Source organism: Cervus canadensis, chromosome 20 (assembly GCF_019320065.1).
Source record: "Cervus canadensis isolate Bull #8, Minnesota chromosome 20, ASM1932006v1, whole genome shotgun sequence".
Classification (NCBI taxonomy): domain Eukaryota; kingdom Metazoa; phylum Chordata; class Mammalia; order Artiodactyla; family Cervidae; genus Cervus; species Cervus canadensis.
Window position 1 is genome coordinate 59,064,112 of NC_057405.1, and position 23,281 is coordinate 59,087,392.

General features: G+C 40.5%; 1 protein-coding gene across 4 annotated transcripts in view; it reads right to left on the reverse strand.

Annotated features, from left to right (window-relative positions):
- The window catches only part of CDK19 (cyclin dependent kinase 19), a 265,473-nt gene that overhangs the window by 157,361 nt on the left and 84,831 nt on the right, over positions 1 to 23,281 (reverse strand). For 2 of the 4 annotated variants that reach the window (XM_043439307.1, XM_043439306.1), the window contains exon 1: positions 13,835 to 14,240. The exons of 1 other annotated variant lie outside the window; for it this stretch is intronic. In XM_043439307.1, the coding sequence (XP_043295242.1) occupies positions 13,835 to 13,962 (128 nt within the window). In that variant the 5' untranslated portion in view covers positions 13,963 to 14,240. Of the gene's footprint in view, positions 1 to 13,834; positions 14,241 to 23,281 lie in introns of those variants that run through there. One more of the 4 variants, XM_043439308.1, reaches the window with a different exon arrangement.

The following is a 23,281-nucleotide window of genomic DNA, read 5'->3' on the forward strand; positions in this document are numbered from 1 at the left end:
TGAATTCTAAATGAAGCATTTTAGACCTCCAACTAACTTTGAGATTTTCAGAGGGTCCCTGAAACATCTCAATGTATTTGTTCTCTTTTCCTATTAAAAAAAGATAAATGTATTAAAAGCCTTAAAACAACTTATGCTTTTTGACTCTATTAAAAAAAAAAAGAAATCAGATACATGTTCTAAGATTTATATATGAAAACACCTATTACTATTATTTATATTATCAAAATACTGGAAAGAACTTAAATGTTCAATAATTAGAAAGCGCTAACTAAAGCCATCATATAGCCCCATGACAGACGAACACAGACATCCACCCAAAATCAAGTCTTTGAAGGAAATTTGACAATATGTACAAACATCAATCATACCTTAAGTCAGAGGATCCCAACCTCATTCACAGTGCTCTAGGTATCTTAGTAATTTGTTCATGGCACCGCCAGGTCCAAAGAGATACCTACCTAACAATTTCAGTATGAAGGTTTTCTCAAAAAATTAAAAACAGGGCTTCCCTGGTGGCTCAGTGGTCAAGAATCTGCCTTGACCACTCCAATGTCTCCAATATAGGAGACATGGGTTCAATCCCTGATCCAGAGATCCCCTATATGCCCTGGAGCAACTAAGTCTATGTGCCACCGCTATTAAGCCTGTGCTCCGGAGCCCGGCACCCACAATTACTGAAGCCCACATGCCCTGAGCCCATGCTCTGCAAAAGAAGCCACCACAATGAGTAGCCCGTGCACCACAACCAGAGAGGAACTCCTGCTAGCCACAACTAGAGACAGCCACACGCGACCACAAAGACCCAGCACAGCCAAATAAATAATCCTTTTTTAAATTAAAAACAGAACTACCAGATTATCCAATAATCCCACTTCTAGGTATATATCCAAAGGAAACAAAATCACTATCTGAAAGAGACATCCTGTACCGCCATGTTCACTGCAGTGTTATCTACAACAACCTAGTCATGGAATCCACCAAAGTTTCCACTGGCTGACAAATGGATAAAGAAAATATGGTATAACACATATAATGTAATATTACTCAGCTATAAAAAACAATGAAATAATGCCACTTGAAGCAACATGGATGAACCTTGAGATTATCATACTAAGTGAAGTCGGACAGAGAAAGACAAATATACCACTCAAATGTAGAATCTAATTTTTAAAAAGATGCAAATGAACTTATTTACTAAGCAGAAGCAGACTTACAGGTATTGAAAACACACTTAGGGTTACCAAAGGGAAAACGTGATGGGAAGGGATAGATAAATCAGGAGCTTGGGATGAACACATACATACTACTCTGCATGCATGCATGCTAAGTCACTTCAGTCATGTCTGACTCTTTGCAACCCCATGGACTGGAGCCCACCAGGCACCTCTGTCCATGGGATTCTCCAGGCAAGAATACTGGAGTGGGTTGCCATTTCCTTCTCCAACATGCTCCTATATATAAGACAAATAACTAACAAGGACCTACTGTATAGTACAGCAAACTTTACCCAATATCCTGTGATAATCTATATGAGAAAATAATCTTAAAAATGAATATATGTATAAATGAGGGGTTCTGCTAATGGCTTAGTGGGTAAAGGATAAAACTGCAATGCAGGAGACACAGAAAATGCAGGTTCAATCCCTGGCTAGGGAAGATCCCCTGGAGGAGGACATGGCAACCCACTCCAGTCTTCTTGCCTGAAAACTCCCATGGCCAGAGGAGCCTGGTGGGCTACAGTCCGTGGTATTGCAAAGAGTTGGACAAGACTGAGTGACTAAGCACATGTGTGTAACTGAATCACTTGGCTTTATATCTACATTACCTGCACACCTGGGTAGGGCAGATTCCCCAGGCCATGGGGCAGCTAAGCCCATACTGTAACTACCAAGCCTGTGCCCTAGAGCCTGTGAGCCACAGCTACTGACCCATGCATCTAGAGCCTGAGTTCTGCAGCGAGAAGCCAGGGCACCACAACTCGAGAGCAGTCCCAGCATGCTGCAACTAGAGAAAAGCTTGCATAGCATCGAAAACCCAGTGCAGCCAAAAATAAACAAATAAATGAAAATATAGTTAATTTACAATGTTTCCGGTGAACAGCAAAGTGATTTATATTTTTTTTTCTTTTTTGGATTCCTTTCCATTATAGGTTATTATCAGATTCTCAACATGATTCCCTGTTCTATACAGTAGGTATCTGTCAGTTATCTATTTTATATATACAGTAGCGTGTATATACAAGCTACTGTATATATTAATACCAAACTTCTAATGTATCCCCCCTCAACTTTTCTTTAATGAACACATATGGGGTCTCTGTTAACACACTGACTTTTATAAGAAAATAAAACCTGCTTTGTTTTTAAAAGATACTTGCCTTTTTCCATAATAAAAGTCATATACACTCTATTTCTTAAAGGTTTTATTTTTTAGAATAGATAATATACACATAGTAAAATAAACATATGTAGATATTTTTCAAATAATGTAAGAGTATGTGTGTGTATCGCTCTTCATCCTGTTGGGGACACCAACTGCCTTGCTGTGTCTCACTGTGCACATTGTTCGCTGAACCCAGGGTAGGCAAGGCTCGAGCTAAGAGGCTGGAAGGAGACTCGAGGAGCTGTAGAACTGCAGACACGTTTTTTCTCTTCTGGCAGATGCAGCAACCGCAGCATAACCTAAGACGTCACAACCTCTCTCCTGGCTGGCACAGCGGCTATAACCGTGTTCTCTCCTGGCTGAAACTGCAGCCATGGCACTAGACACGCTACATGCTCTCCTCTCGTGGCTGACCCAACGGACACAGCTGTGACACGGCAGTAACGCCGCTGCCTTCTAGGTGGAGCTCATGTGTGTATACAGCACAGAGTAGCCTGTGACCAAGCAAGTACCTCAAGACACGCGTGCACAGTGCTCCAAAGGACCTCAGCTGTTACACAGTCATTTACAAAACGTGGGGCAAGAGAGCCTGACCACGCCATCGTGGCGAATTTGCTCTCTCCCCACAGTGCGCTAAGTTGCTTCAGTCACATCCGACTCCTTGTGACCCCACGGACTGTAGCTCGCCAGGCTGCTCTGTCCATGGGATTCTCCAGGCAAGAATACTGGGGTGGGTTGCCATGCCCTCCTCCAGGGGATCTTCCCAACCCAGGGATCGAACCCTCATCTCTCACATCTCTTTTCAAAAGTCTTCCTCTCAACCCAAATTTCATTCCCACAATCAACTATTAGCAAATTATTGTGAAAACATCCAGTTTCAGTCTTTGTAGTCAGAGATTACATCTCATTTACTCTTGTATCCTCATTACCTATGACATAATACTTGGCTCATGGAAAGATCAAACAATAAACAGTAAAGGATGGATAAATGAATGGAAAGCCAGAAAAGTGGAAAACAGGTGAAAAGAGATAATGGACGGATGGCTAAAAGACAGGTAGATGAAGACTGGACAGATGGAAACTTGGATAGAGGATAGATTGATGAATGAACACATGCAGAGATGTATATTATTGAGAAATTACTACTACATGACTTCAAGGTGTTCCTCTTGGGCATTATTGGCTGTTCAGTGGTTAGGACTCCACTCTTTCTCTGTAGTCAAAGAACTAAGATTTCACAAGACATGCGGCAAGGCCAAAAAGAAAAAGTGTCAGTCTTCGCTAACTGACCTTTCTAGTGGTCCCTTTCCCCTTTCAGAGATCCCTACTGAGCCTCGGACACAGAGCCTGGGCCCCACAACAGAAAGCACCACAATGAGAAGCTCATGCAGTCCAACTAGAAAGTAGCCGCCACTTGCCACAACTAGAGAAAGCCCATGCAGCCATGAAGACCCAGTGCAGCCAAAAAATAAATAAATTTTTTAAAAATAGCAACCCCAACTGAGGACCAAATTGGTAATCTAGAAGATTAAATAAAGGAAATCTTCTCAAATGTCTTAGAGAGAGGAGTTGAAAATTTTGAGAATGAATTTAAGAGACAGGGAAGATAGAGAATAAAAGGTCAACATTTCTTTTTTTTTTTTTTTTTAATTTTTTTATTTTTTATTAGTTGGAGGCTAATTACTTCACAAGGGTCAACATTTCTTAATAAACATATCTGAAGAAGAGAACAAAAGAGGAAACAGAGGAAGAAGAACTAAATAACAGGAAATAAAAAGTGCCCTAAACCTAAGAAAAGAAACGCCCACTTAAAAGATCCTTAAGAAACTAGCAGGATTGGAAAATGGCAATGAAGGAGTGAAAGTAGCAAGATGCAACTAAAGTCACTGTATACCACTTTTTAACTTTTGAAGTTCCAAGTATGTTCACAGATCATCTATTCAAAAAATAACCTGTAAAAGACACAAGAAACAAAGCTAGATAAGTGGATAGAAAAAAAAACCTACACATTCTAGACAGACTCTGGTGAAACTTTGGAATTCATGGATAAGTGAAAACCCCTATAAGAGGAGAAAACCAAGTTTCTAATAAAGAAACTTCCCATGAGCAACAAGAAATGCCAAAAGTCATGAAGCTTAGTTTTGGGTTCTGAGAAAAAGAATTTTTCTTAATACAGAATTCTATATTCAGCCCAACAATCAATAAAGTATGAGGACAAAAAAACATTATCTGATATGCAAGAACTCAAAAATCTACACATATTATATGAAAAAGGTAATTTAAAAGATATCTTCAGCTAACCAACAACAACGAAAGACAATCCAAGAAAAACCAACCATGGGATATACAGAAAAACTGCAAGCTAAGAAAGGGCAAAATAAGAAGATCCACTGGGTATTGATACTTGGAAAATTGTTGCAAGCAGCACTTATTTGGTATACAAGTCTACATTTCCCTCTCTATGGGTCTCAGCATGCTAATTAATTCAGCAATAAATTACATAATTATAATATTTTAAAGCTGTTGAGTGAGTGGTTTCCAGTGTTCACTTTTAAAAATAAACCCATAGACAAAAAGCAGTGGATCAACTAGGAAGCTATAAAAATTATAAAAATCCAGGAGTCTGAGAAAGAGAGTAGGAAAAAATTTTGTTACTTTCCTTAACATTCACATTAGAAAGATCACAGATAATACGTAAGTTGACAAACTAAAAAAAAAAGACATCTAAGTTTACACTTCAAAGTCATAAAAGAACTCACAAAAATCTTTAAACAACAAAGGTAATAAATTTGAAGCTTGAGATGGAAAGAGAAAAGAGGAGGTAGTGAAATCTCACAAAATTGCTCAGCTTTTCTAGGAAAGTCAACAGAAACTGCCTAAAGTTGATAAATCAAGACAGAATTACACGTATGTTACCTAGAGTTATAATGGTAAGCATCAGCAAAACTTAAAGTAGAAACAGTTAACATGGGTTATCTCTGAGAAGTCAAAGGGGGCTTGGGAGTAGGCAGTAAGAAGGAAGGCTTTTTGTCTTCATTTTACATACCAACAAATTGTTGGGAGTTTTTTTTTACTCATGTGCAACTATGCCTTGATAAATTTTAGTAGCACAAAAAATATTTCTACTTTGATACAAACACACTATAAAGATGAAAAGATTGCTGAGAAATTACTTAATAGAACTCTGGTTTTCTAAGTTACACAAGCTCAAATTACATGTAAATATTCAGAAGAAAAGAAAGTCAAAAAGATTTTTTTAATTTGCACCATAATCCAAAACAACAGGACTCGCTCATGTCTAAGACACTCTTAAAATGCAAATATAATTGTAAAAGCGAAAGGGGAAAAGGAAACTAACTTTTTAAAAAGCAACACAGTTTGTGCCTCAAACTGCTTAGGTCTTTCACCAAGTGAATTCATTTAACAATCATAACAAAAAATAACTTTTCATGGCTGATTCATGTCAATGTATGGCAAAAACCACTACAATATTGTAAAGTAATTAGCCTCATATAAAAATAAATGAAAAAAATAAATAACTTTTCTACAGAAAGATAGAACTAACCCCTCTATGAGGAAAGTTTTACCTTATTTTTCCAGCAGCCACAGACTTACCTTTCCGTCCAAATGTAAATATCTATAAATAGCTGTAAAATAGTTTGCCATAGCAGGACTTTGGTCTGTGGTCACAGAACACAACAAAATTAGCTGGCCTACATGATAATTAAATCTATATCCTAATCATATTCATATTAGCAACGGAGGTCTACCACAAAGTCTCACTGAAATAATCTCTTTAAATAGAAAATACACAAGTTTCAAACCTCTATAAGGAGGGTATGTTTTTCCTTCAGAAAGACTTATTCTATTAGAAACTAAAGATATTTTATAGAGACATAAATTGTTTGAGAACTTTACAGGTTTTTATTTCTCTTTGATCCATTACCCACTTCTGTATAAGAAATAAACCCTCAATAAAAAACTATTGCTCCACACTCGTATCTTGAATTACATCCTGTCCTCTCTCTGGAGACTCTCTTTTATCCTGCACAATGCATGCTCAAAATGGCTATTACAGGAAGTGTTGGACTATCTGCTATTTATAAACGGACAAAAATCTTTAAATAGTTCTCTCAGCTACCTCTTTATGGTTCTAGACCTTAAAAACTACCTGCTTTTAAAGAAATACTCATGTTGGTAATTCGAAATGTTAAAATGCTCTTTGAAAAAAGCAAAAATGTGTACCTTTATTTTGGAATCCAAAGCTATCACGAAACTATATAGTCACAGTATCACAAGTTAAGGAATGAGTGGATCTTTAAAAACACATTAGTCAAATACTCTTAGACATTTACCACCAAGAAAATTCCAAAATTGTAATATATTCCCTTCAAGCTTTCTATACTGATGTCCAACTTTCACTACACGAGAATTCTGAAAAAAACAAATATGCAATTTAACATCATATATTAATTTTTGATCCAGCATATCCACTTCAAAATATAGTAAACAAAAGTAAAAATTCTTAATTCATCCATACTGACATCCATTGTACTTAAAAAAAAAAAAAACCCTTTCCGTGGATCTACTTTTTTCCTATCTAAAACTAAGACATGCCTTTCCCATACTGCTAAAATAGTCATTTGAATTTCCTATGCAAGCTAATAATTTAGAATTCACTTTTTATATATTAATAGTTATTATTTTTAAAGCCTTAACATTTCTCTTCCTTATTCTCAGCCCTTCTATCTTCAGTCTTTAGTGATTTATATTTGGTACCTCACCATATTTCCAAATAATTTCAAAACACTACTTCCAAAGGTAAAGAGCTTTTAGAAATTTAACTGACAGCAATACTAATATGCACAAAATACCGTACCTACTGGGCTTCCCAGGAGGATCAGTGGTAAAAGAATCTCCCTGGAGACACTCAAGAGATACCGGTTCAATCCCTGGGTCGGGAAGATTCCCTGGAGTAGGAAACAGCAACCCACTCCAGTATTGCCTGGAGAATTCCATGGACAGAGGAGCCTGGTGGACTACATACAGTCCAAGGGGTCACAAGAGTCGGTCACAACTGAGCGACTGAACACACACACACTCTCCTTCTGTACCTACTAGGATATTCATCACAGTGTACTAGGAAAGGGCTGGAGACAGACTAAATACCCATCAAGAGGGATACTTAAATGCATTATATGAGTCAATACAATGGGATATAATGAAAACTACTGTAAGCAATTGGCATCTCTGTATATAAGATGTGTATTACATACAGGGCTAAAAAATATAGAGCAGCAACTGTAAGCAGTGTGTGCTCAGCCACTCAGTCATGTCCAACTCTTTGTGACCCTGTGGACGGTAGCCGGCCCAGGCTCCTTGGTTCATGGGATTTTCCAGACATGAATACTAGAGTGGGTTGCCATTTCTCCTCCACGGGATCCTCTCCATCCAGGGACTGAACTCGGATGTGTGGCTCCTGCACTGACAGGCAGATTCTTTACCACTGAACCACCTGGAAATCCCACTTAAAGCACACTACTACTTAGTAAACACACATACTCCCAAGAAAATTCCTCTAAAAAGGAAAACCAAGAATGACTATCTCGAGAAAGGAAAGAGGGTGACTGGGAAAAGGAAAACTTACAATACATTGTGCAAACGTTTTTATTTTTTTTTTGGCTTGGAACAAACTCATCGAATGTACACAAATTACAGTGATTTGGCAAAACATAAAGGGTGGCAACCAGATTGTATAATCTTTTTTATGCATGGGCATTGACTACTAAATACATATACTTGTTTTAAAAGTAATCAACTCCTTGATTCCACCCATAAATTGAAAGCTTTTCAGTTCAAGTACTTGTTTGCTTTATCAAATTATTTCAGCCTCAAATTTTCTTCTATTATCTTGAAAGAAAAGACCCAAACCTTCGATTTCATTTGTTCACACTGTCACTCATTTTCATAGAAAGGTCACTTCATGGATTTAAGAACTTTTGCTAAGCCACCTGCTCAAAAAAAAACCAAAAACCTCAATCCTGCTAAGTCCAATATCATTGCCACTGGCCAGTTTCTTGGTCACACTAACCACCTTTCTTGAGCCACACGTGGCTAGCGGCTACCTTACTGGACAGCACAGATGCATTTTCATCACTGCAGAAAATCCTATTGGACATCACTGTTCTAGACTAAGGGTTGTCAAATTATAGCCTATGGGCCAAACACAGCCCACTACCTGGTTCTTTTCCTACTGGAACATAGCCATTTTAATTTGTGTTCATTTATACATTGTCTGTGGATACTCTGGCACTACAATGGCAGATTCAAGTAATTTTGACATAGATGGTCTGGTCCACAAAACCTAAAATATTTAGTTTCTGCCTCTTTAGAGGAAAAGTTTGTCAACCACTGCTCTAGACAATCAAATTTCATTGAAAAGAATATTCCCTCTGGGCCTCAAAAACAAAGTTTTGAAGGCCTGAAGTGCACAAATGAAGAACCAATTAAACAAGCTCATGGTCACCTGATTTGCTAAGTGCTAAAGGTACTTAATTTTTTAACATGAATCATATCAAAAAATTTCCTAAAATGTTTGAATGCTGACATTTTCTAAGTTTCTCTATAAACTCAATAGTAAAAGCACAGAAGACAGATTACTACAGTTAGCAATTTTAGAAGAGGTGGTCTAAGGGGGAAAAAAATGCTTAACAATTCAAAAATTACCCACATTACTTATCAATCTATTAAAAGAAATGTATAGACTATCTTGAAAAACAGCATATAATTTCTTTGAGAAAAAAAGTTACCCTAGACCTAGTTAATGCTGTAGAAATATTTACATTGAAAAGCTTATCTCATGTAATATCACTATATTTCAGGCTTTCAAAACAAATACAGAAAACATAGGTTAAGTATGTTTACCTGAAAAGAAAAAATATATATTCTTTCCAATTTAGGACATTTTTTAAATTTTAATGCAATTTTTGAGCTCAACCCTATACAACGTGTAGACAGGAGGATGACAATGACCCATTTATAGCTAATAGTTTACAGAGCAGATTAATATCACAGTGATATTATACACACAAGAACAAGAGGGACAGAAACACAGATGAGTACACTGGGTGACTAAGGAAGACTTCTAAAGAAAAGCGATTTGAATTGGGTATTGAACTGTGAGCAGGAGTTTCCCAGGTTTGTGGGAGGGGGAAAGAGGAGAGAGAAATCACAGAGCAACACCATTCTGGTTTGAGTATAGAAAAAACAAAATGAGACATGAAAAGGACTTAGCAAATCCTAGAAAAAAAAAAAGAAAAATATGAGCAGTTGAAAGCTACAGAAGCATATGGCTTGAACACACTGAAAGAGGAGGGAGGTGGTGGCAGGCATAAAGGCTGTAAAGACTAAAGACTTTAGGATCCAAATGCAAACGGTTTTTACGTGCCAAACTAGGGAATTAAGATCTGATGAAACCGGATGAGCCACAGAGAATGCACAGTTTTCCAAGAAGAGATAACGACATGATTGATTTTATTTTGTAGGAAAGTAACACTGGCAGCAATAACACTGGATCTAGGACTACAGTGAGAAAAGACTAATGGCAGAGATCAATTCGGCTAACGTGCAAATCAGAGATGATGGTCAAAGGTAATGATAGTGAAGATGAAGAGAAACCAGATTAAGAGAAGCAACTACATGAGGCAGAATCTACTGGCCTGAAATTCTACTTTTTTAAAATGCCCCTCATATGCAACACTTTCCCTCTTCCATATTTTTTCGATATAGATGTAGTATCCTTTGCATGGAAAGTTTACACAGTAAGATAGTCAAAACTGGAAGCAATATGGTCTTCTTCATTTTTTCTCCCAAGGTATTAGGAGGGAAAACACATTAGAAAATGCAAGAACTCAAGATTCAAGAAACCAGGATTATAGGCTTGTCTTTGCCAAAACTATGGGCATGACAATCTCTTAAAACTTTGGTTTTCTCACTTGTAAAAAGAAATTAGACTAGATGACCTAAAACCTTTGAAAGTTCTAAAATATTACGATCGTTAATAATATATCTTAAATCTTTGGGAGGTCTCCAAAAATGCAAATACTATCACCTATATTAACTATGAACCAATGTGAAAAATCCATCAAAAACAAGCAGACACTATTGTACCTGTCATTTACCTAAATGTATCTACACGTACTGATTACATTTATTGTGAAGGATTTCATGACAGACATTAAGACACGTAGTTACCAACTACTTCTCATCTGAAACCCTTAGGCAAAACTGAAACTCTGTAAGATGGCTCTGTCAGCCATTTCACTTTCAATTACTGTATTTCAAAATATCCCCAAAAAGGAGCATTCTTTTATTGGAGTGGTTTCAAAAAGCTAAATGAATGTCTGCAAAGTTGAATGGTATTATTGTTGGGTATAACAGTTTTCAGACATAACGTTAGTATGGAATCATATTTGCCTGAATCTCTTACAAAAGAACATTTTAAACAATATTCCTTTATCAAAGAAAATAAGAAGTGTTTCAGACATGATAAATATGGTCTTGAGATTTGTAACCATACTGTTATGTGACTTTTTCTTAATTTTAAAAGAAAAACTGTACTACAAATTCTTGCTCATAAAGTCTAGAAATATTCTAGCTTCTCTTCAAGAATAACTTTTATGACTGATGGAAAAAAAAAAGTTGAGTCAAAAAATCCTCTTCCTTCAGAACAAAAAGATGAAACAAATCTCACTTTTATTAAAGGTGAAAAACCCAGGTGTAAATCTTGCATCTCCATTCTGTTACAAATGTATGTAGCATAATTAACAGGGCCTAAGTTAAAGTTATGTTTCAAAGGAAATAACATTCCATGGTTTTGTAAACTCTACCATTAAACTATAAGCAGAGGCTTTTCTAATGAAGCTATATGTTAATTACTACTTCTAGTGTTTCTTCTAGAGACCTGAACAATTTTTTGCCTATATGCTACATTATATACACCAGAATAGTTCCTCTTTAAGGTACTCATGTGATTTCTCTCTTGCTCCCTAAAATAGCATATACTTCTGAGTTAACCAAAATAAATTCTGGAAAGAGCTACACTGTAATTTACCATGATCAGAGTGTAAAAATCCTTTAGGATGCAAATCTGTATCAGTTTAGAATCATCACTAAAAACTTTCTGTTCTTTCAAATCAGCTGGTATCAATGAACACAAAATTAATCTTGCTACCAAGGCACAAGAGATGTGGGTGTTCAGTATGAAGCCTCAAATCTCAACTAGACTTTGTCTAAGAAAAGAGTCTTTATATTGATTTTTCTTACATGTAATTTAGTTATTTAAACTAATGCTTTCAGATCCTAAAAGTTTTTTTAAGTATAAAAATTTTGAAGATACACAAACTGATCTTACTCTACCAAAGAGGCTTTATTAATTCTAATCAAACAAATTTCACTCAAGAAGGAAGTGTATTCAAATCAAAATTTTTATTAGAGGGGAAGATATTCAAAAAGAATAGAAGCAGGAATTAAATAATCTATTCAGTGTTGTAGCCTGTGTGCTATTCAAATACAATTCAGAAGCAGAATTTTTAACTTTTTTCAAAAGTTGCCTGCTTAAAAAAATTTTTTAATCCTTAACAACAAAATTAAAATACATTTTAAAAATTCCAGTTCAAATATATTACGAAGTCAGCATGAGGAATATGAAAAACACCACCTCTGATTTGTTTTGTAACGCTAACGTCCAAACAGAAAAGCTCGATGTTCTTTCCCCAAATATATCTGGTAAGACTCCCACAGGAACACCAGTATAACAAGCAGCATAAATATTCCAAAAAACAAAATACAATTATAGTACTTCGCACTCCAAGATATTCATTCAAGGACACCTGGCAATTAACTAAAGGAATTATGAGAAAAGTTTACACACAACTAAATGTTCTGGGGCCCATTCAGCTATAACAAGAGAAAAAAGTTATTTGCAATAATAACAATCCTTTACACTTGTAAAGTACTTTGTAGTTTTCGCCATCCTTCATGATAAAACAGTTAATAAAGTTGTGCTAGCTCCTTCCCTGTATGAAATCAGCAAGCAAGCGAGCGCGCGCACACACACCCACACACTACTACTACTTTGATCCTAGAGTCCATCAATCAGCCCTGTCAATTACAAAGGCGTGCGCAGAACGATAAGCAGCACTTCAGATCTTTCCATCGTCGTTATGGCTGATAATCAGTTCATTCAGAAATGTTTCGCTACGATCCTAAAAACTGTCTTCCACATAGTTGGATCGTCTTTAAAGTTTAAGCGGGATAGGCAGATGTTCCCGGGCTCCCTAACTCTGGGGAAGGGGAATTTCTGCCAGGATGGGCCCTCAGGTGACGACTGACTTAAACCCACCCTTCTCAGGCAGGGAACTGGTTCCACCTGTCCTGGAGCACGAGCCTCGTGCCCTCCAGGACGAAGGACAGGCGTTTTTCAATACAACGTCCAGCTCTTCTTCTCCTAAGAGAACAATCAGTAAGAGCTTACTAAGGGGTCCCTAAAATTCTCACCGCCCAGGAAAACAAAGATTCAGGCCCAGCACTGTGTCACTCGAATTCCGTTCTGGATAATCTAGGTGCCCAATAAACCTCAGCACGCAGTCGTCTGGCAGAAGATGGGGTGGAGGACGTAAGAATACCCAAGGTGAGGCGAAATGAGGTACAAGAACGAACTCGGAAGTTCTGCCAGCAAAACGCGGTTCGTCTCTCAGAAGGTCCTACATTCGAGGGGAAGGTGCGGAACTGGGAATTGAGAATGGGAGAAAGCGAACTCGCAGCCTGGCGAAGCGGCGTGAAGAAGTGGCCGCCAGGCACACGACAGGAACAGAAGGGACCGCGCCGAGGGACCACCGGGCTGACTGGCCCCTAGGGCCAAGGTGCCCAACGGCTCACACCAGTGAGGCTGGCGAGGACCCAGGCGCTCGGGGCCGCCCGACAGACTCCTCCGCGAGGTTTCAAACCGCCGCCCCCGGGAGGCGCTCAGCCGATTGGAAGTTCCAGCACGACCGTCACCAGCAGCCCAGGGCCGGAGCGGCAACTCCTCGGCGGAGCTCTCCCAACCGTCTGCGTCTCCCCTGGAGACCAGACCCCCACACACAAACTCCACCTCCAACCGAGGTCCCAACTCGAGTCCCGCCGCCAGCTCCTGGCACGCGGAGAGCGCCCTTCGGGACCAGACCTACGCCCCCCAAGCAGGCTGCGCCGCGGGAGTTCGACGGGCGCGACGCTGGGGTCTGGCAGAACCCGCGTCCCTGAGAGTCTGCCCCGGGACGCAGCCCCGAGACCACCTCCCCCTCGCCCCCAGCCCGGGCACGGCCCGACTGGGCTTCGACCCACCCATCCCGCGAGGTCGCGGGCTGGGCGAGGACCCGAGCAAGCCTTCTCCCCCCGCCCCTGCTCTTACCCATCTTTTCGCCTCGCCTTGTAGACGTGCCCGTAGGTGCCGCGTCCCACTTTGCACCCTTCGTACTCAAACAAATCCTCCACCCGCTCCCGCTCCGCAGCCAGCTTCGCCTTGAAATCATAATCCATTGTCTGCTTTCCCCATAGAGGCACCGGGACGCGGGGGCCGCCGCCGCTCAGTCCCTCCTCCTCCTCCTCCCCCCGCGACCGCCGCTCCACTTCTCCAACAGCCACCTCTCGGGCGCGCGCGCGCGCGCCGCCCGCCGCCCCGCGATTCGCCTTCAGCAAGGGACTTCTCGGCGGCCGCTGCAGCCACCTCCTCCACCTCCTCCTCCTCCGCGGCGGCGGCGGCGGCGGCGGCAGCTCCCGCAGGCAGCCCCAGTCCCGCCTCCCCCCTTCATTTCCTTGTTTTGGAACCTGGTGGGCCGCGCCGCGGCTTCCTCGAGCTCATTAACGAATCCGCCCGCCCGCCCCGAAGTCGCGGAGACACCCGGGAAATATAGTTCCTTTTGCCTCCGAGATGATTGAGTTTTGCGGCCGAAAGAAATACAACTCCCATGCTGACATGGGTCGCTATAGCCCCGCCTCCAAGAGGCATGCACGCCTGCGCACTGAGGCCACCCCACCTCAGGTAGCGCTGGACTGCCAGTTCCTGCGAAGGTAGAAAGCGCAAAGTTGCAGTGTGCTTTCTGCGAATCTGTGGGAGCTTGTGGGAAGAAGGCCCTTGTTCTGATGTAAGGCAGGTACTCTATTAAAACTGTCCCCGGGAGAGAAGGAGAGTGGAAAGTATTTAACAAGCGCCTTGCCCAGGAGTTTGCTCCAGAGGTCTGCTAGGCAAGGACTGTGGTTAGGGCAGTTACACTGAAGATTGTTTTTTGTTTTTTATGGCCATTGGCCCGCCTCTTGCCCCGCCCCATCCAGCCGCTCATTGGCGAAGAAGAGAGAATGACGTCCTCGTTGATGCGTGGGTATCCCCGGGCTTTGGCTTCTTTCCGGCTGTTGATTGGTAATTGGATGTGCTCGGTTCTTCCTGATAGGTTAATCTTTTTTCTTTACGATGCAAAAACCGTATTTCAAAAGCTGAACATTCAGCGGTTTCCTCGTTCTAGCATCAGCCAGAGAACTTTCGCGCCCCAGCAGCAAGTCTTCATTTTCTTAGCATTCTAATCATGGTCTCTTCCTAGCATATGTAGCCAAGGTTTTGGCCATCTGTCTAAGGACAATAAAAGTACCTGCGGGATGCGGCGTTTGAAAACAATCATTTGGGTTGGACTGTTGAGGGGTTTTTGTTTTTTTATGATTTTTCCATAATAGTGACGTTTTCCTAGAATGTTCAAGAAAGTCTCGTGCATAAAATGTAGCAGATGCTTGTGATACAATTTTAAACCTGGTTAGTGCTAGAATAGGACTTACATAGAGGAGAAAATAGTCAATTCCACCTGAAGTGGCAAGGAAAGTTAATAGTGACCTGCCTGCTAGGTTTTGGAGGAAATCTGGAAACCTGGAGGGAGGAGGAAAGAGGACCGTTTATTTATTACAAAGTTTCCTGGGAAACTTCCTCAGATCTTGATGTAAATCATGAAGTATCTGAGTTTGTGTTGTTTCCCGGCACTATAATAAGTGCTGGAGATGCCAGATGAAAACTGGTCTTTTCCACTGGGGACTAAAACGTATTGAAGTAATAAACATGCAAGCAAATTAAAAACAAACTGCGTGGGTACAAAGAGCAATAGAATAGGATTTCCGGAGGAGTCAGGGTAGGCGTCATGAAGGAGGTAGTTTTTTCAGCTAAAATTTGAAGAATCTTACGTGGAGGACAAGTGGGGAAGTAAAGAGCACAGGATTATTTCTCGCAAAATGGCATGTGCATGTATCATGAGAGAACCTAATGTATTCTGACAAATGCAACTAGCTTGAACATTACAGATTAAGGCAGGAAAAGGGGGTGGTTAAGAAATGACTGGAGAGATAAACAAAAGTTCAGATTATGAAGAGTTATATATAGTAAGTTTCTGGAAGCTTTAGATTTCCTCATTCTATAGGCAATAGAAAGCCATTGAAGACTTTTAAGCCAAGTTGGGTTGACTCAGGCCATCACTGAGAATGCATTGCAGATCAATTTGCCAGTCTCCCCCATTCAGCTTTCTTCCTTTTCCTTCGAGAAGTATTGATCTCATCAACATTCCATAATAAACTGATCACGTGTTAATCTCCGTCTCAACGTGTACTTCCCCAAGAGCCCAATTTGTGGAATTCCCCATGTGTGCAAGATGATATACCTTAAGGTTATTCATTGAGCATTGTTTCTCCTAGGAAAGGACTGGGAAACAACAAAAATGTTCATTAGAAGAGGAATGGATAAATTACGGTACATGCACCAGTGGATTATTATAAGGCCCTAAAAGTATCGCAAAAGCTATGAATGTGCCTCTCTGATTTCTTCCTTGCAGGAAAGCACCAGCTGCTAAGCTTTGAATCTACCACTGCATTTGCAGTGAGCTTACAATACCCAACCATTGCTCCTAGCCTATGACTGAACATAGAAGGATACTGAGACAGGTCCATTCCTGCAAGATGCTGGGTTCCTCTGAAAGTGACTCTAGCTTAAAAACTCTCCAGATTTAAGCCTGTCTGAAACTTAGAACTGTGCTGCAGTCTGAGTCACTGCGTACTCAACCATCCTTTCTTCCCTCCCTCCTTCACAAAAGCAGATCATCAGGACCTGACAGCTCCCTCAGCTCCCTCCTTTCTCTCTCTCACAGGCATTTCCTCCAGTAAATCTCTTATAGGTCTAATCGTATCTTGGCATCATGTGCTTTTCAGAAGACCTAAACCATGAGGCAGTTGTTTAGGTAATTAAATGGAAAAACCTCCAATATATATTTTTAAATGAAAAAAAAAACAAGCAAGAAATAGAAGATTGTCCCTAATATGCTAACATTTTTATACAAAGAAAAATATATATATACTTGCTTATATAGGCATGACTTACCTCTAAAAGGACCACAAAAAACTGATCAGGGGAGAAAAACTGCTTGAGAATCAGAGACAGGAGGGAGAATTTGTACTGCATACCTTTTTGAATTTTGATTCATGTAATGTCTTTTCAAAAGGTAAATAAAATTTAAATGAAAAATTTAGGAACTTAGCTAAAAAAGGTAGGAGAAAGACAGGATTGTAGCTACCATAGTCAAGACAAGAGTTTTGTTTTGTTATTCGTTTGTTTTTAATAAGAGGAAGGAACTTCTCATATATTGAAGGAGAAGAGCTAGTGGAGGAAAAAAAGGTGAAACCGATACACTTACAGCCATCCTGTTTTTCACTTTCAGTATAATATTCAATTAATTACAGGTGATATTCAACACTGTTAAAATAGGGTTTGCATTCAATGATTTTGCCCAACTGTAGCCTAATGTAAGTGTTCTGAGCACATTTAAGGTAGGCCAGGCTGAGCTCTAATGTTCAGTGGGATAGGTGTATTAAATTCATTTTATTTTCAATTTAATGATGGGTTTTTACGGGACATAATCCCATCGTAAACTGAGGAAGATCTGTAGTAACTTTTCATTTCTATATGATGTGGGAAGCACGATCAAGTTCAGAGGACAAAAGGATCAGTGGGAATAAGAGCAGGTGGCTTGAGAAAAGAATGACAATTTTTGGCAAGTAATTGGGGTGAGAATGAGAGCTAACATTTACTGAATCCTAGGTATTTTATATAAGCTAGCTAACATAATCCTTACAAGTACTCTGTGAGGAAGTTATGCATTATCTCCATTTTACAGATAACAATACTGAGGCTCCAGGAGGATAATCTGTGTGGTCGGTCAATGATACAATTTAATCCCAGGTCTCTAGGACAATGGAGGATAGACCACACTGCCAAGTACTGTTAGTGTACATTGGGCTTTCCTGGTGGCTCAGCTGGTAAAGAATCTACCTGCAATGCAGGAGACCTGGATCCCATCCCTGGGTTGGGAAGATCCCCTGGAGCAGGAAACAGCTACCCACTCTAGCATTCTGGCCTGGGGAATTCCATGGATTGTATAGTCCATGGGATCATAAACAGTCAGACATGACTGAGCGAAATCAAGATTAAATTATCCCATCGAGACATTCATCCTCTTTGTCGTTGACTCTAATTTTATATGTTAAAGTTACCATGTCTGTTTTTCTTTCCTTCATATTTGATATCAGTCACTAGGTCCCCCTTCTCAGTGCATAGAAGAGTCATAGGGCTTATGAAAGTGAAAGTTGTTAGTCGTGTCCAACTCTTTGTAACCCCATGGACGGTAGTCCGCCAGGTTCCTCTGTCCATGGGATTCTTCAGGCAGAAATACTGGAGTGGGTTGCCGTTTCCTTCTCCAGAGGATCTTCCCAGCCCAGGGATCGAAACCAGGTCTCCTGCATTGCAGGCAAATTCTTTACCATCTGAGCCACCAGGGAAGCCATCTGAGTCATAGGGCCTATGAAATACACAGAATTTATAGTTGCCACTGCCATTGAGATGTTCATTTTTCAGTATATGTAAGAGGCTTTCCTTGCCTTTGCTGTTGCCACACAACCAGCAGCAGTTCTCTAGTCAGTCAAGTTTCAGAGTATTAACTGCTATGTAAATACCTGTTACTCTTCTGAAAGGCATATTTAGTTTACTTAAATATTGATTTAAAGTCTGAGAATAAAGCTTCAAGTTTAAAGGCTAGTGGGGAAACAGATTCTAGACTCTTTAGTACAAGTCAGTGCCAGGGAAGCTGACGAAGAGAAATTGGAGGCAATGGGATTAGGAATCAGACCTCTCTCCTTACTGGAATGAGGATACAAGCCAGATCAAGAGAGGGATGCCCATCTGCTGCTGATCCAGTGGAGGAAGAGGTTCATGCCTATGTCAGTTTCCTAGCACTCTTCTAACAAATTACCATAAACTGAGTGACTTAAAATGAAAAGAATTTATTCTCTTGTAACTCGAGAGGCCAGAAGTCTAAAATTAAGGTGTATATAAGGTTGGTACCTTTCATAGACCCAGAGGGAAAATCTGCTCCATGCCTCTTGTCTTCAATTTTGACCAGTTCAGTTCAGTTCAGTTGCTCAGTCCTGTCTTACTCTGCGACCCCATGAACCACAGCACACAAGGCCTCCCTGTCCGTCACCAACTTCCAGAGTCCACCCAAACCCATGTCCATTGAGTCGATGATGCCATCCAACCATCTCATCCTCCGTCGTCCCCTTCTCCTCCTGCCCTCAATCTTTCCCAGCATCAGGGTCTTTTCCAATGAGTCAGCTCTTCGCATGCATGAGGTGGCCAAAGTATTGGAGTTTCAGCTTCAGCATCAGTCCTACCAGGGAACACCCAGGACTGATCTCCTGTAGGATGGACTGGTTGGATCTCCTTGCAGTCCAAGGGACTCTCAAGAGTCTTCTCCAACACCACAGTTCAAAAGCATCAATTCTTCGACGCTCAGCTTTCTTTATAGTCCAACTCTCACATCATACGTAACCACTGGAAAAACCATAGCCTTGACTAGACAGACCTTTGTCAACAAAGTCATGTCTCTGCTTTTTAATATGCTGTCTAGCTTGGTCATAACTTTCCTTCCAAGGAGTAAGCATCTTCTAATTTCATGGCTGCAATTACCATCTACAGTGATTTTGGAGCCCAGAAAAATAAAGTCAGCCACGGTTTCCACTGTTTTCCCATCTGTTTGCCATGAAGTGATGGAATCGGATGTCATGATCTTAGTTTTCTAAATGTTGAGCTTTAAGCCAACTTTTTCACTCTCCTCTTTTCACTTTCATCAAGAGGCTTTTCAGTTCCTCTCCATTCTCTGCCATAAGGGTGGTGTCATCTGCATATCTGAGGTTATTGACATTTCTCCCGGCAATGTTGATTCTAGCTTGTGCTTCCTCCAGCCCAGCGTTTCTCATGATGTACTCTGCATATAAGTTAAATAAGCAGGGTGACAATATATAGCCCTGACATACTCCTTTTCCTATTTGGAACCAGTCTGTTGGTCCATGTCCAGTTCTAACTGTTGCTTCCTGACCTGCATACAGGTTTCTCAAGAGGCAGGTCAGGTGGTCTGGTATTCCCATCTCTTTCAGAATTTTCCAGAGTTTATTGTGATCCACACAGTCAAAGGCTTTGGCATAGTCAATAAAGCAGAAATAGATGTTTTTCTGGAACTCTCTTGCTGTTTTGATGATCCAGAGGATGTTGGCAATTTGATCTCTGGTTCGTCTGCCTTTTCTAAAACCAGCTTGAACATCTGGAAGTTCACGGTTCATGGATTGCTGAAGCCTGGCTTGGAGAATTTTGAGCATTACTTTACTTGTGTGTGAGATGAGTGCAATTGTGCGGTAGTTTGAACATTCTTTGGGATTGTCTTTCTTTGGGATTGGAATGAAAACTGACCTTTTCCAGTCCTGTGGCCACTGCTGAGTTTTCCAAATTTGCTGGTATATTGAGTGCAGCACTTTGACAGCATCATCTTTCAGGATTTGAAACAGCTCAACTGGAATTCCATAACCTCTACTGGCTTTGTTCGTAGTGATGCTTCCTAAGGCCCATTTGACTTCACATTCCAGGATGTCTGGCTCTAGGTGAGTGATCACACCATCGTGATTATCTGGGTCGTGAAGATCTTTTTTGTACAGTTCTGTGTATTTTTGCCACCTCTTCTTAATTCTGGTGGTTGCCAGTAATCCTCGACAATCCTTGGCTTGTGGCAGCATAACTCCAATCTTTGCCTCTTCCTTATCATGCCCTTCATTCATTTGTGTCTGTGTCCAGAGTCCCCTCTTAAAAGGGCATCAGTCATTGGATTATGGCCCAAACCTTAATACAGTATGGCCACATCGTAATTGTATACATCTATAAAGACCTTATTTCCAAAATAAGATCACACTCAGCTTCCAGGTGGCCATGAATTTTTGGGGGGACACTATTTAACCCAGGACACAGCCTGAGTTTTGATTCTGTCTTTGTCTCTGTCTCTCCATCCTGAAAAGGGGAAGAAAATGGTCCTTTACTACAACGCAATCAGTGGGCGTGGGAGGGACTTTTTGGTATCTCCAGACTAGCGTTTTTGATTTACGTTTTTTTCTTTTCATAAAGGAGAATCTAGCTACAAGAATGTTACTAAAACACTCCCTCTTTATCTTTTAGCTGAATCTCTCTATTCTAATAACTGAAACATATCATGGTGAATGAATCTGATCCTTAAAGATTAGAATTTTCTGTAGACAGATTACAAAATCTTTTAGTTTTCATTGTCATTGTTTTGGTAGTTCATGTATAGAAAATATCAGGTGTCCTCAAATATATGATAACTACAATATGCTACAAAAAAATTAAAAAGTAGGTTAATCAGTCTCACCGTGGATGCTTAGTTCATTTTGATTGCTGGGGGGACTTTTTTATTCAGAAAATTTTAAATGAAAAAAAAAAAAAGAATTAAAAATGAATTCCAAATAGGAAGGAATACATGAAAGACTACATTGGAACCTTACTCGTTTCTTTGGCTTACTGTGTTTTCAGGAAAACAGAAAAAAAGAAAAAGTCCACAAATATGACTTTGCCAGTTGTTCTTTAAACTTCTTAGCCCCTCTATAGCATTAATTATTCCCTGACACCAGAATGGAGCCTGCCCTAGGTTTCCAACAAACAAACAAAAATAAATGATAACCACCCAGAAATTAATAAGGCCTAATCACATGCCTGTAAGGAATTTGAAAAGTTTTATCTAAACGTTACAAAACTGAGTTCATTTGACACAGGTAGAGAACTTCAATGAACGAATAGAGTGATGGTTTAAACAGTTTGTTCAAGTCAAAATGTGGGTATGCCCAATTTACAATGGATTAGTCATCAGGAGAACTGAGCTGCAGATCTTGTGTATCAGGTTCTGCGAATATATGATGGGAATAGTAAGCAAAGTCATGACTTTTTTTAATGCTTATGTCCTTAGTCATGACCAGATTATAAGCTATGTGAAATCAAATTTGAATATGGATAAAATTTCTCTTAACACAGTCTTATCTAAGTCAGGGAAATTTGTTGAAGAGATTCACCGAGTTGTTTCCTGGTGGTTTAAGGCTCAGCTCAGGATCATCTCTTTCAAGAAGTGTTCTCCTACCTTGAGACAAGGTTGGGTGCCCTTCATTCATAATGCAGAGAAGGCAGTGGCACCCCACTCCAGTACTCTTGCCTGGAAAATCCCATGGACGGAGGGGCCTCGTAGCCTACAGTCCACGGGGTCGCGAAGAGTCGGACATGACTGAGCGACTTCACTTTCACTTTTCACTTTCATGCATTGGAGAAGGAAATGGCAACTCCCTCCAGTGTTCTTGCCTGGAGAATCCCAGGGACAGAGGAGCCTGGTGGGCTGCCGTCTATGGGGTCCCACAGAGTCAGACGCTAGTGAAGCGACTTAGCAGCAGCATTCATAATGATGACATAGTGTGAGACCACTCTACACTTTGCTTATCTTATGTGTATCATGTTTACATGTCTTTCTTCCCAGATGGGCTATGAGTTTCTCAATGAACCAAGATTAGACTGGTTGCTTTCCACATTCTTACATTTGATATTTTTTGGTTTTGGTCTAGGTATACAATTCCAAGATAAAAATGAATTTTCCTCAGAACCATGAAGGTATTACCTATTGTCTAACATTCAGTGGTTCAGATGTATTATAAGACTGTTTTACCTAACCTTTTTTAAGTGTCCTGTTTTTTCCATAGAAATGTCTAGCATGTGATCTGTAATCTCTCTTGGGTGATTTTTTGGCTGTGCCGGGTCTTAATTGTGGCACACGGGGTTGCAGCACATCTTTGTTGAAACATGTGAACTCACACTTGTGACTTGTGAGATCTTGTTGCCTGACCAGAGATCAGACTCTGGCCCCTTGCATTAGTAGGGCGGAGTCTTAGCTACTGGACTGGCAGGGTAGTCCCTGTTCTGTAATCTTGAAGATACCAATCTTTCACGAGGGTATTTTCCATTCGTTTTTCTCTTTTAATCTCTCTGGTATTTTCCTTCCTCTTCTCCAGTGCTATCATGTCACTACCCCCTTTTTTCCACCCTTTGGCTTTAGACTCATTATCTTGCAGACTGATTTTTTTTTTTTTAAATTTTGGCAGTGCTGGGTGTACGTTGTTGCATGGGCTTTTCTCTAGTTGCAGTGGCTTTTCTTGCTGTGGGGTACAGGCTTTACGATGCACGGACTTTAGTAGTTGTAGAGCACAGGCTTAGTTGCCCCAGGGCATGTGGGATCTTCCAGGACCCGGGATATGAACCTGTGTCTTCTGCCTTGACCGGCAGATTCTTTACCGCTGAGCCAGCGGGGAAGTCCCCTGCAGACTGACTCTTAATGCCTCTTATCAGTTGTCTCTTTATCTTCCTCTTCGGAGCTACTACTTATATTAGGAGGCTTAGCATTTCCCTCCTCTC